Source organism: Leptopilina boulardi, unplaced genomic scaffold, assembly GCF_019393585.1.
Source record: "Leptopilina boulardi isolate dan_hultmark-lab unplaced genomic scaffold, ZJU_Lbou_2.1 LbouV2_351, whole genome shotgun sequence".
Taxonomy (NCBI): domain Eukaryota; kingdom Metazoa; phylum Arthropoda; class Insecta; order Hymenoptera; family Figitidae; genus Leptopilina; species Leptopilina boulardi.
The window spans coordinates 2,812,620-2,833,338 of NW_026137920.1; the positions used below are offsets into that span (position 1 = coordinate 2,812,620).

Genomic DNA, 20,719 nt, shown 5'->3' on the forward strand with positions numbered 1-20,719 from the left:
AGAAAATAAATAGTCTCATTTTTGTTGCATCTCAAAATAAATCCATGTTACATGACATAGAATCTGTTTGGCTCATTTTTGATGCGTATGAAATTGAATATGAATTTCATACTCATTTTGATACCAGGTTTTTTTAAATGAGGTAAATTTAAAATCTAGATTTGAACTGAATAGGAAAATGATATCATTGTAATAGAATAAGGTTTCAACTAAAAAATTCTCTTTAACATTTGCATTTTTTAACATTTTTTTAGTTTTGATTAAAACATAGAGCTGATCTGACAATTCTGACTTCGAATTCGGATGCAGCAGGAGAAAATACATGGGAATACACTAGTGTAGTGTCTGGAGCAAAAAAATTTTCCTTTTTTTGATTTTAATCCGTTTTTTTAGCAGTTTTATGAGTTTATCTCAAAATTTTGAGCCAATCGGACAATTCTGACTTCGAATTCGGATTCGTCGGGAAAAAATACATAAGAATATACTATTGTAATGACAAAAATAATTTTTTGTTTATTTTAATTAGTTTTTTTGAGTTGTTTTTTGAGTATAACTCAAAAATATGAGCCAATCTTACTATTCTGACTTCGGATTTGGATTCAGCAGCGAAATTAGTTGTATCAAAAAAGAAAATTACTAAGAATATGTCAAACTAATATATTAAAATGCATAAAATATTCAAAAGCTACACATTTAATTAATTTGAGCTCGATAAAATGCTCCGGTCTACTGGACTCATGGCTTAATTATTATTTGTACTAAACATCGCTTAAACTAATTTTTATTTGACCTGATTTTTATATAACTTAATTCTCATTGTCCATACAACTTTTACGCCAATTGAACTTAAGTAAATTAAGTGTTAGGATATTTGAAATTTTGGAGAAAATTCATGCGTCTCGACAAAAGTATCACTCAAATTTAATGAATTGAAAAATTGAATTATCGAAATTTCATTTCAAAATAATCAAAAATTATTCTATAACGAAAATTTTGCGAAGTCGCTTTTAGAAGACACGTAAAGTTATAATAATTTCCTATATAGTTTAAAAAGTTTTCTTATATTCAAAAAACATCAATATTTTCCATTTTTTGAACGTTCTTTAAATAAACATATATACGTTCTAAAAATGTTTTAAGAATAAAGATTTGTCTCTGTTCGCTGTGTAATTTGATTATTAACCCATTTTAGTCCCAAATATCCGTTTTTTTTAAATTCAAATTCGAATATTGAATTTTTTCCAAAGCGATTTCGATTAGAAAATCTAATTTCGAATAAAAAAAGAAATACTCAAAAAAATGGGCTTTTGAAATTTTCTTACCGAATCTGAACGAAGACACTCAAAAGCATAAAAAAATGGATGCCGAATTTAATTTTTAAAAAATTAATAAAATTACCTCGCTTTTTTGCTCTTCTTCTTGTCATATCTTTGGGGTTCAGAATCGCTCGAGTCACTCGAACTTGAGCTCTTGCTTCGATGTTTGCGTCGTCTTATCGAATTGCTGAGAACGCTTCTTAGGGCTCGAATCGATCTTCGAACTGGTTCAACATTCGCCTGGAATCTATCGACAGTTGGCTTTTTCTGACGTAAACTGTATTTTCGCGGACCTGGCGTGTCCGTTGATTCACTCATGTCACTGTCCTCGACTTTAAAATGTAAATAAATAATTCATTATTATTAATTGCTTCCTCTTCCTTAGAGAAAGTATTTTTTATTATTATCATCTTGATGTTTCAATAGAAAATATCAATAATTAACCCTTGTAATTTAAAATTAAATAATCTATTTTAAAAATAATGAATGAAATCTAAAAAATTAAGTCTTTTGGCAAATAATTACCTGCCAATTTCTTACTCCTCGATAATTGTCGTTGTGATGTTCGCCTCGTTCTTTTGACCCGCGTATACATATCCGTGTAACCCTAAAAATAGCAAAAAAATTAATAAATTACATCAAGTAATCACCTTTTTTGATACGGACTTAATAAATTAAAATTTGAATTTCTTTTTTTTAATTTTATTAGAAATAATTAGTTTTTAGTCGAATTTTCATTTTTCGAATTACCATTCGCCGGATTTTTTTTTTCATAGGAATTTTTGCTTAACAAAATTTTTAACTACTTACCGAATTTTTGTTTAGCAAAATTTTTATTTTCTAGTCATTTAATTTACATGACTTTTTATTTAAAAGAATTTTAATTTAGTAGAATTCTCATTCAATCTCATCTTATTTTTAAATGACAGAAATTCCAATTCACCGAATTTCAAATTTGTACGAATTTTGAAGTACGCTGAATTTTCATTGGTCCGAAATTACAAAAAACAAACCATCGACAAAAAGATTTCGGCGCAATTTTTGAAAATTGACCAATTAGAAATTATCAAGAAAATCGTAATTGATGAATTTTAAAAATTGCACCGAAATCTTTCTGTTGATTATTTGTTCGGACAGATGAAAATTCAGCGTCTTAAAAATTCTATCGATTAAAAAAAATAAATTCTGTTTAATGCTAATTCGAAAAATGAAGATTCGTCTAAAAAAAATAATTATTTCTAATAAAATTCTTTTTAAAAAAATCTTGATAGGCAAAATTTGAAATTTTGTTCATAAAATTCAAAATTATTTTTAATTTTTTTAATTCTTACCGGTCCATTATCAGAATTATTCTCCGCTTTTTCACTTTCATGCGAACTCTCCTCATCGGCTTCATTTTCCTCAGCTTTGGCTTTATCCTTAAGCGAATTTCCGGAATGTCTCGTAATAGGCCCTTCTCTCAATCTTCCAGGACTGTCGGATTTGCGTGTTCTTGAAAAAAAAGAAAAAAAAAATTTTTGTTCAATCCGATTAATCACTCAAATTTCAAATATCACTGATCAAAAATGAAAAATAAATAAATACCTCGTATCTTTTTCCTCATTCGGTGTTCTCACATCGGATTTATCGTGTGCTTCTGATTTCACTTTAATCTCCCTCTCGTTACGTTCCTTTATGTCACGAATATTTTTCTCCCTTTCAGATCTTGTCTTATGATCGTGATTAGTTCCTCTCTCAACGACATGTTCACGCTCTGGTCTCTCACGTAATTCACGAATTGGTCTACTATCGTGTTCGGCTCGATCACGAATATGACGTGTCGTAACTTTTGACAACTGATGATTCTCCCTCGATCTAAGTGGCATTCGATCTCTGAGATCACGTTTTCGTTCTTGGACATCGTCCACCATTTCTTTCTCCGACGACGATCCATTTTGAGGGAACATTGGATATCCCTTCAATGTTTGTGTTCCTGAATCAAAAAAAAAAAAAGACGAATATATAAAAAAAAAAAAAAACGAAAGAAAATAAAAACAAACAAAACAAAATTATTATTTCTGAGTGTGGAAAAAAATATACTGAAATAAAATTTAGAAAAATAAGGAGTTTGCCAATGTTTTTTCATTATATTAAATTTTTTTTATCGGACGTAAAAAATTGAACAATCAGGATTGCCACGCTTTTGCAAAATTCCCCGACTTTTCCAGGTTTTTCAAGGACAAAGAACGGTATTTTTTTCAGAATATTTATGAAAACTTCTTCTTAAAACAGGAAAGAAACAAAAATGAATATATTGTTCACTTTTTTGTATAAATATAGAGACGCAATATTATATTCTAAAAATCATTAGTTAGAATTTTCATTTTATGAATATTTAATATTAATATTAATATTTTATATTTTTATTTGTTAAAATTATTTTTGAGCCGAATTTTTATTTTACAGAATTTTCATCAAAACGATTTTCTGCATTACAGAATTTTTATATAATTGAAAATTCACTTCACAGAATTTTTATTTGATCGATTTTCATTTATATAACACATATAGCATTTTAAAGAATTTTTATTGGTTAGAATTTTATTGCATAGAATTTTCATTTTATTCTTTCAAATGAATTTTCATTTGTTGAAATTATTAATTGATATAATTACCATATAACCGATTTTTCATACTATAGAATTTTTACCTAACCGAAAAATAATTTAACAGAATTTCCAATTAATAGAATTTTCATTTGTCCGAATAAATAATCGACAGAGAGATTTTGGCGCGATTTTTAAAATCAACCAATCAAAAATTATCCATAAAATTGTGATTGGTTGATTTTAAAAATCGCGCCAAAATCGATTGTTGTTTCGGACATTTGAAATTTCGGACAAATGAAAATTCTATCAATTAGAAATTCTGTCAAATAATTTTTCGGTTAAATAAAAATTCTGTTGTAGGGTCAATCCATTATATTTCGAATGAAGTGGTCGCTGACTAATTTTTAAAAATTATAATACTTTGCAGGAATGATTTTGAAGTTATCAAGATCACGAAATGAAAAGAATTTTATTAAAATTTTAATTATTTATTGCAAAATATGACTTTAAAGTATATGAGGTGCTGAAAACTGTCAATTTTTTAGCCATTAGAAAATATGCAAAAATACGTAGAATTTACTATAAAAATAAAAAAATTTTTTTGTAATTTACTAAGAATGAATAAATTTATCATTATCAATTGATGTAATTATTTAAATATGTGAAATAATATATAAAATATGATTTTCAAGTTCGCCTGTCAAATAACCTAAATTTGCAAATTTCATCTATTAAATGTGAGAAAGAGAAGTCATTAAATTGAAAAAAACCTTACCAAATATAAAGTACCTGTAACTAACTTTTAGTTTTTCTTAGCACTTTTTTCCTTTTTTCTTCATAAATGTGAAATAAAAAGCAATAAAAATTGGCACTTTGCTTATTTTCACTATTTTCAAATGTAAATAACTTTCTTGGAGAAAACTGAAAAATTACAAAACTTGGGCAATATCTAATTGATCACTAAATACACACACTGGAAAAAAATTCGCTTTGGTCCCGAAGATACTTTTTGAGATAATTAAGTTTAAATTTTTCACAATTTTTATGAGGTTAATGCATGTGATTTTTATAAAATTGAAGTTAGTTCAAAATATTTAACCAATAAAACCTAACTTCGTCCTTAAAAAACTACATGTATTAACCTGATAAAAATTGTGAAAAGTTTAAACTTAATTATCTCAAAAAGTATCTTCGGGACCAAAGCGAATTTTTTTCCAGTGTGTGTATTTAGTGATCAATTAGATATTGCCCAAGTTTTGTAATTTTTCAGTTTTCTCCAAGAAAGTTATTTACATTTGAAAATAGTGAAAATAAGCAAAGTGCCAATTTTTATTGCTCTTTATTTCACATTTATGAAGAAAAAAGGAAAAAAGTTCTAAGAAAAACTAAAAGTTAGTCACAGGTACTTTATATTTGGTAAGGTTTTTTTCAATTTAATGACTTCTCTTTCTCACATTTAATAGATGAAATTTGCAAATTTAGGTTATTTGACAGGCGAACTTGAAAATCATATTTTATATATTATTTCACATATTTAAATAATTACATCAATTGATAATGATAAATTTATTCATTCTTAGTAAATTACAAAAATTTTTTTTTATTTTTATGGTAAATTCTACGTATTTTTGCATATTTTCTAATGGATAAAAAATTGATAGTTTTCAGCACCTCATATACTTTAAATTCATATTTTGCAATAAATAATTAAAATTTTAATAAAATTCTTTTCATTTCGTGATCTTGATAACTTCAAAATCATTCCTGCAAAGTATTATAATTTTTAAAAATTAGTCAGCGATCACTTCATTCGAAATATAATGGATTGACCCTGTATGAAAAATCGGTTATATGAAAATTATTTCAAATAATAATTCGAACAAATGAAAATTCATCTGAAAGAATAAAATGAAAATTCTATGCAATAAAATTTTACTCAATATAAATTTTAAATGCAAATTATGTTAAATGAAAATTCGAGCAAATAAAAATTCTAAAAAATAAAAATTCGAACAAATAAAAATTCTATGAAATGAAATTTTTGATTATATAAAAATTCTGTAATACAGAAAATTGTTTTGATGAAAATTCTGCGAAATGCTAATTCGAACAAATAAAATTTCAGTTCAAGAATAATTATATGACAAATAAAATTCCATAAAATGCAAAATTTTAACTAATAATTTTTAGAACATAATCATGCGTCCCTAAATTTTTATAAACGGGTGAATAAATTTCCCACAAAAATCATTAGTTAAGAAATTCATTTTAAAAAATTTTATTAAATATAATTATTTTTTAGATGAATTATAAGTTTTCGAATTAGCATTTGAGAAAATTTTTTCTAAACAAATTTTTACCTAAAAAAAAATTGTAGGTTATTATTTTACCGAATTTTTCTTTATTCAACTTTTTATTTAAAAGAATTGTAATTTTAATCGAATTTTAATTTAGCATATTTCTCATTTAACAGAATTTTAAGTAATTCGAATTTTTAAATACCAGAATTTCCAATTCTCCGAATTTTCAATTGTTCAAATTTTTATTTCCATTAATTATTATTTGATAGAATTCTTAAAACGCCGAATTTTCATTTGTCCGAAACTGTAAATGGCAGACAAATAATAATCGACAGAAAGATTTTGGCGCGAGAATTTTAATATTAACCAATCAAAAATTATCAAGAAAATTGTGATTGGTTAATTTTAAAATTTGCGCCGAAATCTTTCTGTCGATTATTTATCGGACATATGCAGTTTCGGACAAATGAAAATTCGGCGTTTTAAGAATTCTATCAAATAATTAATACATGGAAATAAAAATTTAAATAATTAAAAATTTAGTAAATTTTAAAATTTGAATCACTTAAAAATTTAGTTGAATGAGAGTTATGCTAAATTAAAATTCAGTTGAACTACAATTCTACTATATAAATAGTTTGATAAATTCGTTGAAAAAAATAATTATATCTAATAAAATTCTTGAAAATTTTAATTAATGATTTTTATACGAGAATTAGTTAATATTTTAGAAATTTGTTGCTTTTAAATAGGACAACAATTTACCAAAGTATCAAGCTAATCACAGTACACTGAAAAAAAAATTTATTTGATTCAAATACCGGTGTATTTGGTTATTATCAAATAAATATTTATTTGAATCAAATATATAGTATTTGAATCAAATATTTCAGTATTTGAAGCAAATACAATTTATTTGATTCAAATAAGAAATATTTGATTCAAGTAAATATTTATTTGATAATAACCAAATACACCGGTATTTGAATCAAATAAATTTTTTTTTCAGTGTATTTTTAATTTTTGTTTAAAATAATATATTAAAAATTGTTTCTTTTCCGCAAGATTTGAAGGAAAATTCCCTGACATTTGGAGTGTTTTTTTACAGATTTACAAAATTCCATGACTTTTCAGGTTTCTAGTTAGCGTGGCAAACCTGATAATATTTTTCATTTTTTTTTTTTTTTTATTTAATTCTCAAGAATTTTGGTTGCTTCTAGATTTTAGTACCTAGAATCCAACTAGTGTTGAGATTATCGTATGTCTGCATTCTGTTGCGTGTACTACGCCGAACGCTGAGATTATGTCTTGCGGCAATATGTGGACTTGTTGAGGCGTGCGATCGCAGTGTGCGAAGGCTTTTTGTTCTTCGGGCATTTGGGCCAATGCTGCTGCGCCCGCGAGGGTTGAAAATATCTTCCTCCGTGTCCATTGAGTCCAGGGTGGCTTCATCGTCTGTCATTATCTGCCACCCAAAATTCAATCGACTTTTACAATGTTTTTTTTTTTTTTTTTAAATTCTCTCTCGACTCTCCCAACGAGAATTATTTATATTAATATCACGGAGAAAAATGGAAAAAAACGAATAAAGTAACTTTTACTACTTTAAAAGTAAAACCTGAAGTGTCTGCAGTTTTTGCGCATTTCTGTAAATTTTTACTCCAGAAATAGTAAAATTTACTATTTTCGGAATAATTTTTACTATTTTTGGAGTAAAAATTCCCAGGAATTGCGGACAGTTTAGGGTTTACTTTTAAAGTAGTAAAAAAAAAGTTACTATAAATTTCACGTGGAATCGAACATTATGTTATAAACGTTACTTTCTTCTGATACTGGTAACACGTTACTATAAAGGCTTCACCAAAGTAACAGAAGAATGTTACTATTTTTTTATATATGAAATGGTAACACGTTACCCTTTTTTTTTAATCAACAGTAACGCGTTACTATAAGCTTCTCAAAAGTAACAGAAGAAAGTTACAATATTTTATATAAGAAACCAGTAACGAAAAAAGAGGAATATTTTTTATATGTAACGGTAACACGTTACTTTATTTCTTTTAAAATTAACAGTAACGCCATTTTAATTCCAAAAATATTTTAAATGGAATTTCCTTATTTTAATTTTTTAATTTTAAATAATAAATAATAACTTTAATTATTTAAAAATATTAAAAATTTAAATAAAAAAATATATTTAAAATCTATTTATTAAAATATATTTACATAATAATTAAATTTAAAACATACTACTTTATTTAATTATTAAAAAACTAAATTATTAAAAATATAAAAATATTTAATAATTTATTATTAATTAAATTGATTTAAAAAAGTTTATTTATGAATTCAATTAAATTAAATTTTTATTTAATTCAAACTATATTTGCCCATTTAATTGATAAATAAATAATAAATAAATAACACTTAACTTTTAAATTTCAATTGTTATAATAATTGAATTTTTTAAAATTATTTTAATTTTTAATTCAAAATTTAAAAAAAAAATTAAAAAAAAGATAGTTCAATTATTATTTTCAAAATTTAAGTTTGTATATTATTATTATTATTATTGAAATGCAATTATTTAGGTGTATAATTACAGTAAAAAATAATTCAATTATTTATAAATTTAATTATAATTATTTAAATTCATTTAATATTTATTTTTCAATTTTAAATGATACCCGTAAAATATATTTATAGAAATTACAGTAGTTGATTTTTTTAAATAAAAAATAAAATAAAAAAGAAGTTTTAAAAATAATTAAAAAAATTTATTTAAACTATTAATTACTTAATTAACAGTAAAAATTAATTTTCTAAACAATTTAATTACATTATAATTTAAATTGTTATTAAAATAATTCGATTTTCAAAATTTAATTTTCTTTCAATTAAAATATTTAAAATTTAAGAGAATTAATTTTTTAATTTAATTTCATATTAAATTATTATTATTTTTAATTATATTTTTAATTATTCGCATTTAATTATTTTTCTATTATATTCTATTTTTTTTTAATTTTTATAAATATATTTAGTTAATTTTTATTTTAAAATTTATTATATTGAAAAATTTTTTATATGTAACGGCCACTCGTTACTCTTAACGTAACGTATTTACGACAAAGTGTTACTATTTTTCTTCTAGAGAAAAGTTACGGTAAAATTTCTAGTAACGCGCATAAAAAATATTCCGTTAAAAATTGAGTATACAAAAAATATTAAATAAAAAAAATAATAATTTAAATTTAAATTAATTCTAAAAAAAAAAAAAATATTTTCAAAATAAATAGTATTACGAAAAAAAACGCATCAACAGTTTCAAAATATATATTATTGTGTATGTATAAACCCAGTGACATGAAAAAAGGCGGGAAATTAATGTCAAATAAACCGGTACCCCCACCAGCGTCAAAAATAAAGTGCACGTGTTCGATAAAAGGTCAATCCCAAAATTCACATATATATATAATCCTCTCGATATATTTCACAATCTACAATTGTCTTTTAAGAAAATTTTCCACAAATTCAAAATATAAATCATCAAATAATTGATGAAAAAATAATTTAATTTCTTAATAAAGAAATAACAGAAAATACAATGAAAAAAAAGAAGAAAATTGTAAGTTGGCTCCTGAAGAATGGCAACCAAACGGTCGTTCATTCGAGTTCCATTTTGTCTCTTACAAATGAATGTCTTTTTCTTTAACAAAAGAAAAATGAACAAAATAACGAAAGAAACGAATGATGAAAATAAATTTGAAATTTAGTTTTTTTCCTTATGTATTTACAATGGGCAATAAAATAACGAAATTGTAAAGGAAGCTGCGCGCATGTTGCACAATTACGTGGCTTTTTGAAAAGGACCAAGTGTGCGCGAAAGAGAGAGAAAGAACGAGAGAATTTAATCGATTTCGCATATAATATACAACACACTTTGAAAGGAGCGCTAGGAAATAAAAAAAAAGAGAGAGAAAATAATGTATTGATTTTTAATTGGCCTTACCTTCATTTGCCTGTGATTCGTCGGGCAAATTTCGCTCCTTTTCCGTATAAATGACTCCTTGCAATGCACGTCATATGCTTCTTGTGAAATCGAAACTTTCCAAAGGCACTATATACAACACTACACAGAGAGAAAGAGAGAGATAGAAAGAACAGAACTGCGATGAAAGGGGTTTCGGTATTAGGCGTGTGTTTGTGTACGTATATATACTATATATATTTATGTATTGCACACGCCCAAGAAATTTTCACGTTTACGCGTAATCGTTTTATTATAGCAATGTTACAATAGACAATTGCAATTCTAATAAAACACGCGGACGAAAAATTTCATAAGCAAAAAATGCAAAACACCAAAATAAAGACTCGAAAAAATGAAATGAATTTCCAGGGTCACACCACACGCACGCAAGGAACTTATAGCCAGCAAAAATCGCCCAGGGAAAATGCCACACAGTTGAAATTACTTGAAGTTCGCTGCACAACTACTCCTAACCTATTTGACAAATGACGATCACATGATGTGACGCGCCAAATTTAAATTTTTCAAATAGATATTTAAAACATTATTATTAAAAGAATAGTACTATTTTTATTTTTTCAAGTAAAAAAAATTTAGAGATTAAAATCCAAAAAAATTTTTTCTCGGATTTTTTACTTTCTATATAGAACAACAATTTATGAAAAACATTCAATTACTGGAACGTTTGAGAAAAAATTCCCCTTTATCACGACTTATCGAAGTACATAACCTCAAAATATAAATTAGTAAAATGGCGACAACTGATGATTCTGCTGTTGAATTGTCACATATTACAGAGTAGAAAATTAAAAATTTGTTGACATTGAAAATGTCAAAAATGCGGGTCACGATTAAATTAACATTGCTAAAATTATTCGCGATGACTTTACAATGAAGTCAATTGTGCCAATGTACGTTAAAATAAGTTTTTCCCAAAACAAGACGTGATTAAACGACTGTATAAATGTGTGTTAGATAAAATCGGAAAGAAATCGAAATCGTTGTAAAATTGTTGAATTACGTGTGTTGACTGACGTTTAACGGGTTTTTTATTTCTTTAAAAAAAAAAACCTCGTTCTTAGTCTTTGTCTTTAATATCGCAATATGTGCGAGTCACTGAGTGTTTCCTGTTTGTTTATTCGTTGCAGAAAAATAGTCTGAAATTATAATTATATTTTTTTGTCTTTTTTATATACATAGTTTTTGTTTTTTTTTCCAAAATATGTTTTCCATATCGAATCTTTGGAACAGTATTGAACACATTATTGGTAAGTATATGTTTCAAAATTTTTACTGAAAAATAAAAAGTTTTTAAAATTGGTCAAAATTTCTCAAATGTTTCACGAAAAATAAAAAGAAAATTAAATTTTGAATTTAAATTAATTATTTGAAAAAAATTTATTTTTAAAACTTAATTTTTAAGGTACCAGGGGCCAACGAATAGCTATTAAATATTAATTATAAAAACACAGACCTCGAATCAACTTAAAGACACAAAAAGTCGTTTTAGTCGATTTATATTCCAAAAAAAGTGGATTTGTTTTTTATTTTAACAAAAATATTTTACAGATTTTTAAATAAAATTTTTTTTTTTAATAATAATTCTTTTCGAAGGGTTAAAGTTGAAATTTTTAGAAATAATTAAATTTCAAAAGAGATATTGTTAATTTTCAAACAATTATTAAATTTTACAGAACTAAAAATAATTTATCAAACAATTTTTGGAAAACATTTTTTAAATCTAATTGAATTATCAAAGATTTAAAATTGAGATTTTTGAAATTAATTGAAACTTTAAGTGTTTTGTAATTAAAATTTTAGATGATATCACTAAAAATTTATTAGAAAATGCGGACAAAATACAATAATTTGAAAATCATTTTTAATTGAAAAATGGTTTCAGATAGTTGAACTTTCAAAGAATATTATTAAAATAGTTAAAAATAATTAAATTTCCTTAGAGTTATAATTGAAATTATTAAATTTCAAAAATAAAAATTTCGATGGAAAATTTTAGAAATAATTAAATTTTAGATGCTTTTAAATTCAAATTATTGAAAATTCAATTAATTTTGAATTCAAATTTTTGAGAATAATAAAATTTTATTTGATTTTAAATTTGGAAAATAATTGAATTTCAGTTCATTTTGAATTGAAAATTTTGGGAAATAATTGAATTTTAATTGAAATTTTGGATAATAATTTAATTTAAGTTCATTTTTGATTGAAAATTTGGATAATTAATTTTGAATAGAAATTTTAGAAAATAATTGAATTTTATTTCATTTTAAATTGAAAACTTGGTAAATAATTAAATTTTAAATTGAAATTTTTTGAGAATTATTGGATTTTTAATTGATTTTGAATTAAAATTTCGGGTAATAATTGAATTTTAGTTTATTTTGAATTGAAATTTAAAAAAAAAAATTCAATTTTATTGTGATATTTTTTTTTAAATTATAAACAATTGTTAAATTTCATAAAAATTTTAATTGAAAAATAATTTTGATATAATTGAATTTGTGATGTATTTCATTAAAATTATTAAAAATAATTAATTTAGTGAAGAATCATTTTAGTTCAAAATTTGTTAAATAATTGAATTGAAGAAGATGTGAAGAAGATTTACATTTTATACTAAAAAATGTATTTTATTTACATTTTTTTCAAATGTAAAAAAAAATGTCGCATTTTATTAAAATAAGTCGATAAAAGTCGTATTTTTGAAAAAAGTCGGAAAAAGTCGTATAATCCGAGGCCTGTAAACATATAATTTTCATTATTATCATTTAATATGTAATAATATTCTAATAAATTAAATTATTATTGATAATATTAATCTTTAATTTCTTTATAACAAACAATTAAATACTCAATTTGGCGCGCTTGCGCGCGTTTACTTTTGCTAGTTTTTCATATAACATTTAGACCTTTTGGAATTTTTGTTGTGTCGAATTAAAACTTATCGAATTTTTATTTAGTAGAATTTTAAAAAGTAGATTTTATAATGAGCCGAAATTTCATATAAAATAATTTCTATTTTAACTAAATTCTGAATTTTAAAATTAATTTTCATTTAAAAAAATTTATCTATCAAAATTAACACGGAAAATAATTTTCACTTATCAGAATTGAAAATTATATAATACAATTTTTTTTAAACAGAATTTATCTAGCAAAAATTTTACATAAAAAATCATTTTTACTTATCAAAATTGAAAATTATAAAAAAAAAATGTGATTGCTTGATTTTAAAACACCCGCTAAATTGCCCGGTTTTAACTGGTTTTATCAAATAAATATTCGGACAAGTAAAAATTCGGTCAAAGGAAGTTTCGGTGAAATAGAAATTCTCTTAATTAAAAATTAAACTAAATAGAAAATCTGTTGAGTGACAATTCTGTTAAATAAAAATTAGATCGAATGGAAATTTTTTTTAATAAAAATTTTTGTTATATAGAAATTATATTTTAAATGGAAATTAGAATTTTTTTTTAATTCTATTTTTTGGAAGAAAATCATATTTTTGAAACTGTGCATTTTCTATTAAATCAAAATTTAATTAAATACAAATTCTTCGATATGAAAATTATAAAATAATTTATATATTTTCTTATATTACAAATTATAATATTTCGTTATAAAAATCAATTTTTAAAATTTTGCCAAATAAAAATTTATTTATTGATTTGTAATTTACGGGCAATGTATAGTTTTTAATTCGACTCATCACCAAAAATTTCGAAATTTTAACTTTTATAATATTTATAATTGTATAGTTAAATATTTTTATATTTATAATATATAATTAGATATCTTGATTTTTTTTGCTGTATTTTTCAATTATTTTTGTTGATTTCACTTTAAATGTTTAAATGAATTTTTTTCAGTTGATTACATTGACGTTGACTTCACACTATGGCTTTCTTGGCTATTGATGCCACTTATAATTACGTTTTTACTTCCGTTAATGATTGTGATACTTCTCTACGTTTCCGCATCGATACTTTATGTGTACAAAATACATAGGTTTGTATTATTACATAACAATAATAATTATATCTTAAAATAACTGTAGGTCATAGAAAAAAAGGTTCTGTAAAAAAAAACCGATGTCAATTGAAACACATACGGGGAAATTCTTCCTGTATTTGTTTAAAAAATTCAATTTTATAACTTCAAATTCTTTTTTAATTATGGAATATGTTTTATTTATTGGCAGATTAAGCCCTTGAAAAAAAGTCCTTAAATTTTATTTTTACTTGGAAAACCTGGAAAAGTCCTTGAATTTTATTTTCACCTAGAAAAGCTGGAAAAGTTCTTAAATTTTTCACTGGCTCCTAGAATTTTCTATTTCGTGTAAGAATTTTTTTTGCAATCTTCCGTAATTCATATTTACAAAAATTTTAATTAACTATCTCCAAAAATTCAATTACTTCTATAAATGTTAACTGCAGCTTTATTAAATTTCAATTATTTTAAAAAAATTTTCTAAATATATTTTTTTTCAATAATATTTTAATTAAGTTCTTCTAATATTTTTTAATAGTTTCTGAATTCAAATAATTTTTATAAATCAGATTACAGAATTAATAATAAATAAAACGTCTTTTTTCTTCTCCTAAATTCGATCCGAGATCAAAAAATACCAAAAATTAAATGTATTCTTTAATAGTTATTAATGCAAAAAGATAAAATATAATTTAATCTTGTGTGCATTTAATGTATTTTTGTCATTAAAATTTATTAAAATAATATCTGGAAAAAAAATTTTAACCTGAAAAATCTGGGAAATTTCTGGAATTTTATTTGCAAAAAATAAAATTTTAAAATTTAAATTAAAAAAAAAATAGTAAATTTTAATTTTATAATTTTTTTGTATTAAATTTTGAAAAATTTTAGCTAAAAAATACACATTTTGAAAAAAGACTTTTAAAATTGGTGCACTTTTAAGAGAAAGTTATGAGTATTCAATAATAAAAAATCATTAAAATTCTGAAATTTTTGAAAAATTCATATCTCGTAAACAGCTTGATGAAAAAAATTGAAAAAAAATCATGAAGCTCTTTTTTTACCCTAAAAAATACTTTTTATACGACACATGATTATGTTCTAAAAATCATTAGTTAGAATTTTCATTTTATAGAATTTCATTATTTTGTCATAATTATTTTTAAGCCAAATTTTTATTTTTCGAATTAGTATTTTTCTAAATTTTCATCAAAACAATTTTCTATATTACAGAATTTTTATATAACCGAAAATTCACTTCACAGAATTTTTATTTGTTCGAATTTTTATTTACTCGAATTTTCATTTTACATAATAGGCATTTTAAAGAATTTTTATTGGGTAGAATTTCATTGCATAGAATTTTCATTTTATTCTTTCAGATGAATTTTCATTTGTTCGAATTATTAATTGATATAATTTTCATATAACTGATTTTTCATACTACAGAATTTTTATTTAACCAAAAAATCATTTAACAGAATTTCTAATTGATAGAATTTTCATTTGTCCGAAATTGCAAATAGCCGAACAAACAATCGACAGAAAGATTTCGGCGTGATTTTTAAAATTAACCAATCACAATTTTATGGATAATTTTTGTTTGGTTGATTTTAAAAATCGCGCCGAAATCTTTCTGTCGATTATTTATTCAGACAAATGAAAATTCTATCACTTAGAAATTCTGTTAAATGATTTTTCGGGTAAGGTAAAAATTCTGTAGTATGAAAAATCGGTTATATGGTAATTATATCAATTAATAATTTCAACAAATGAAAATTCATTTGAAAGAATAAAATGAAAATTCTATGCAATAAAATTCTAACCAATAAAAATTCTTTAAAATGCCTATTATGTAAAATGAAAATTCGAGTAAATAAAAATTCGAACAAATAAAAATTCTGCGAAGTGAATTTTCGGTTATATAATAATTCTGTAATATAGAAAATCGTTTTGATGAAAATTCAGAAAAATACTAATTCGAAAAATAAAAATTTAGCTTAAAAATAATTATGACAAAATAATGAAATTCTATATAAAATGAAAATTCTAACTAATGATTTTTAGAACATATTCAAGCGTCCCCTTTTTATTTACTAATTGAGGAGTGCTTAAATTATAAAGAAATTGTACCTAAATTAATAATGTTGTATTCAAATTATGGAATTATTATTTTATGGATTTTCAGAGAAATAAAAGAAAAATTGCAACTGACTGAAGAGTATTTTCACTATGCGAGTAAGGGAGGGTTAAAAAATTTATTTGTTTTTTGTTTTTAGAGCAAGATTGAGACAGGCGTACGAATCTGATTGGAGAGACGCGGGTAGTAAAGTTGTCGCTGCCCTTTGGGACGCTCACGGTTGGATATGGCATGGCTACGAGGTTGTTGGACTCGAAAATATACCCGTGGATCAACCAATATTGTTTGTCTATTATCATGGTACAATACCCATTGATCTTTATTATTTCCTATCGAGGGTACTTTTATTTCATTCAAAGCTAATTCACACCGTTGCCGATCGTTTTCTCTTCAAAGTTCCCGGATGGTCCGTTATTTCCGATGTTCTCAAAGTCATTCCAGGTACAGTGCAAACATGCTCGTCAATTCTTAAGGAGGGCAATATGCTCGCCATTTCACCTGGTGGCGTTTATGAGGCACAATTCGGCGATTCCTATTATCGACTCATGTGGAAGAAACGACTTGGCTTTGCAAAAGTTGCTCTCGACGCAAAAGTGGTACTTGTACTTTTTGCATTATTTTTTGTTTTTATTGATATTTGCGAGAATTTCGCCGGTTTACAGTGAAATTGTCAATTGAATGAAACAATTTTTTTTTCGTTTAATATAGGTATTTTTTGAGTATGAAAAACATATTTTTTATTTTTTTCCTTCGTGCAGTTTTTTGCTGAATCTGAGAATAAATAAATAACTATTATACATTAACGTCGGAAATTATTATTAGAACTTTTACTAATTACTAAAATTATTTTAAACCTGAAAGGAATGAAAACTAAAAATTGATTTTTTTTACCTTCTCTTTTATGAAATTTGATGAAATTCTTATCAAAATTTTACCTAAGAAGAATATTTATTAGTAGAAAGATAAATAAAAACATTTTATGACTAAAACCAGTTATGCTGATCTTTTCCATCTTCTTAATTTAAAAAAAATATCGAATTTTTTATGTTCCTAATTTGTAAATATTTCCGTAAACATTTTAATTAAATTATTTCGTTGGCAATTTTTTAGAATTTCAACAAAAAGGAAAAGAAAAAATTTATTATTTTTTTTTCACGTTCAAGTTTATTTTTCAGCCATAAGAAAATAATATTTTCCAACGGTAATATTGGCGATTTTTTGACAATTAACTTTTTTTTTTCTTTTTTAGTGTATTATTCCTTTCTTCACGAGAAATATTAGAGAAGCCTTCAGGACAATTAGTTGGGGTCGAAGATTTTGGTTGAGATTATATGCAGCCACGAGATTTCCATTTGTCCCGATTTATGGAGGATTTCCCGTCAAGCTGAAAACATTTGTAGGCAAACCAATTCCTTATGATGAAAGTCTTACACCTGAGCAATTGCAAATAAAGGTATTATTATTTTTGAAATTTTACGAAAAAATGATATGTTTTTATAAATGAAGAAAATTTTCTTTGATATAAAGAAATATCGAATTGTACGACTTTTTCTGACTTTTTTTTAATACAACTTTTTTAGACTTATTTTAATAAAAGACAATTTTTTCGACTTACTTTATAAAATAATTTTTAATAATAAAGTTTTTAAAATGTGCAAAATTTAAGATTACGAAATCGCGTCGTGAACATTTTATTTTTGATTAATAATATCACAAAAAATTTGTTCGATAATATTATGGTCAAAGAACTTATAAATTCATCGAGTTTAAAATATAATATAATAACTAGATTTTTTAAAAATATGTCATCAACCATTCTCAGATGATTTTCAGATGATCAATTTTTTTTAATCTTTAAAATTTTTTAAATTCTTGAAAAATTTGTTTTAATTTAATTTTGAAATATTAAATAAAATAATAAATTTTAATAGAAATAAAATATTTATTAAATCAAATTTATAAAATTTAAAAAATCGACTTTCTCTACTTATTTTATAAAATAAAATTTGAAATTAATTAATTTATTAAATAAAAAATAAAATACTTATTATTATTTTTTCTAGTAGAAGCTGAAGCTCTTCCAATATTCAATTATTTTAAAAATTTGAATGTAAAAAATCTACAAAATTAATTATTTTCAATAATTTTAATTAAATTTTTTGAAAATTAAATTATTTAAAACATTTTTCAACTAAAAATTCTTTAAAATTCAATTATTGTCTAAAATTCTTGCAAAAAAAAGTTCAGCAATTCGAATATAAAAAATTTTCAATTCATAATCTTCTGTTTGATTAATTTTAAAAATCTGGAATCTAGGTCTTCAGAAATTCAATTATTTTAAAAATTTTTTTAATATTCAATTATTGTCTGTAATTTGTAATAGAAAAAAATCTTCAATAATTCAATTTTAAAAAAATTTCAATTTAAAAACTCTTGAAATTCAATTATTTCTAAAAATCTTAAATATGTATCTCTTCCAAAAATTAATTATTTTAAAAATTGTCTGAAAATTTTCGCCAAATTTTGTACTGAATTTTCTAATTCAGAACAAAAAGAAACAATCAAAAAATTTACGAAAAATTAAATTTTTTTTTAAATTATTGAATTTTAAAATTCAATTAAACATTTTTTTATCCAAAAATATTTCAAAAATAAATTTTGTACTGAATTGTGATAAATTTTTTAGTATAAATTGGCACAAAAATTATGTTTTTGAAAAAACTAATGGCGTTACTAACTTCTTCGACGTCCTAAATTTCAGGGTAAACGTAAAAACTCGAGATAAATGTAAACATTCAATTTCATCAGATTCAAGTTCATTTATATTTTCTACTTTCCCATAAAATTTTTCTAGGGAAGTGAAATAACAATTTAATGCAAAAGAAAACCGAAAGTATTGCCTTTTAAAGGAAATTTAAAATTATTTTGTTTTAAGAATTTTTTTTTCATTTAACCCTTAACTGGCACAATTCCGCGTTCGAACGTAAATGGCACAACGGGTCTGCTAGACCCGACGTATTCAAACGTGTATTGTACAGCCGGTATTTAATATTTTTGCACAAAAATTTAATCTGAGGTAGCTTATGATGTGTTTTTTAAATTTTCATTAGTTTTACAGCAATTAATTTATTTTAAGTTAGTTAAAAAAAATTGTGAAAAACAAAAACGAAAAATTGCGTGTTTTTACTTAAAAATTCATGAGTTATTTAAATTTTAATATTATGACTTAAAAATTAAAAAAAAATTACCACAACATCAAGACTTGCAAAAAAGGTATTTATTTTGCAGAATAAAATGTGACTTTAGGTTAAAATTAAAAATTTATAATTTATTAATGTTTGAAGCTAATTTATTATTTTGTTCAAAAGCTACACATTCAATTAATTTGAGCGAGAAAAAATGCTCGGGTCTACTGGACCCATAGTGCCAGTTAAGGGTTAAAATGAAAAAAAAACTTACGTTACTGTATTATAAAATTATTTCGTTTAAAAAGAAATTTCTCTTTTAATTGAATTACAAGACAATTTCTTAATAATTGTGTCCTTTTTTTTTCTTATAAAAATCACAGGTTGCAACAGCTCTTGACGAATTGATTCAACAACATCAAAAAGTGCCAGGAAGTATAACGCGCGCATTACTCGAACGATTCTACAATGAGGATACTCCGAAACTTCACTGAATGTGACGAAAAATACAGTAGTAAACAATTTCTCTCTAATATATTATTAGAATTGTGAATTGTGTATGTGTGTGTGTGTTTGTATGAGGGCGGAAAAAGATAATAATTATAATAATAATGTGTCATCGAACATAATTTTCAGTTACATTCCGATTGTTTTTTTTTTGTCACGTCAAAATATTTTTTTTTATCGGTTGCAATACTGAAAAAGAGATTTTATACATATATATATATATATATTTAATATAGGTAAATTTTTAATGAGGTGCAAAGCAGAAACTTAAAAAAATATTTAAATATGTATTTTTATTTAGGATCATTTCAAATTGAGTTGGTGTATGTACTTAATGACTGCCTTATTTATTTTTTATACGACGAACTAACATGCATATATTAACAAAGACTTTTAAAGTTCTTTGTTTGTAAATAACTTATTGAAATAAAAATCAATTTTTTTTCCTGTTGGAAAATTAATTAAAGGAAATATAGTTTTTTGATAGTTATTTTATAGTTTTAAAAAATTGAAAGTTCTTGGTTGGATTCAATACTTTGGGGGACGCATAATTATGCTCTAGAAATTATAAGTTAGAATTTTCATTTGTCATAATTATTTTTGAGCCGAATTTTTATTTGTTCGAATTAGTATTTTGCA

At 23.8% G+C, this 20,719-nt stretch overlaps 2 protein-coding genes across 3 annotated transcripts in view; one reads left to right on the forward strand and one right to left on the reverse strand.

The window, feature by feature from the left end:
- Positions 1-10,685, reverse strand: part of LOC127286162 (ATPase family AAA domain-containing protein 2-like) — a 37,576-nt gene extending 26,891 nt beyond the window's left edge. The window contains exons 1-6 of one of the 2 annotated variants that reach the window (XM_051312504.1): positions 10,217-10,685; positions 7,435-7,669; positions 2,901-3,288; positions 2,648-2,807; positions 1,842-1,923; positions 1,399-1,648 (exon numbers count right to left, since the gene is read on the reverse strand). In XM_051312504.1, coding sequence (XP_051168461.1) covers positions 1,399-1,648; positions 1,842-1,923; positions 2,648-2,807; positions 2,901-3,288; positions 7,435-7,669; positions 10,217-10,222 — 1,121 coding nt within the window. In that variant the 5' untranslated portion in view covers positions 10,223-10,685. The remainder of the gene's footprint in view (positions 1-1,398; positions 1,649-1,841; positions 1,924-2,647; positions 2,808-2,900; positions 3,289-7,434; positions 7,670-10,216) is intronic. The other variant, XM_051312505.1, reaches the window with a different exon arrangement.
- A 278-nt stretch (positions 10,686-10,963) lies between these two features.
- On the forward strand, positions 10,964-20,551 carry LOC127286172 (transmembrane protein 68). Its single transcript, XM_051312529.1, has 5 exons — positions 10,964-11,505; positions 14,128-14,266; positions 16,528-16,984; positions 17,638-17,841; positions 19,957-20,551. The coding sequence occupies exons 1-5, from the start codon at positions 11,460-11,462 to the stop codon at positions 20,065-20,067; spliced, it is 957 nt and encodes a 318-aa protein (XP_051168486.1). The 5' UTR covers positions 10,964-11,459; the 3' UTR covers positions 20,068-20,551.
- The last annotated feature ends 168 nt before the right edge of the window (positions 20,552-20,719 follow it).

Excerpts from the sequence above, each read along its gene's own strand:
- LOC127286172 (XM_051312529.1), top strand. The coding sequence starts at position 11,460 with ATGTTTTCCATATCGAATCTTTGGAACAGTATTGAACACATTATTG. Across the intron at positions 11,506-14,127 it reads CAGTATTGAACACATTATTG|TTGATTACATTGACGTTGAC; the intron begins GTAAGTATATGT and ends AATTTTTTTCAG. Across the intron at positions 17,842-19,956 it reads CTGAGCAATTGCAAATAAAG|GTTGCAACAGCTCTTGACGA; the intron begins GTATTATTATTT and ends TAAAAATCACAG.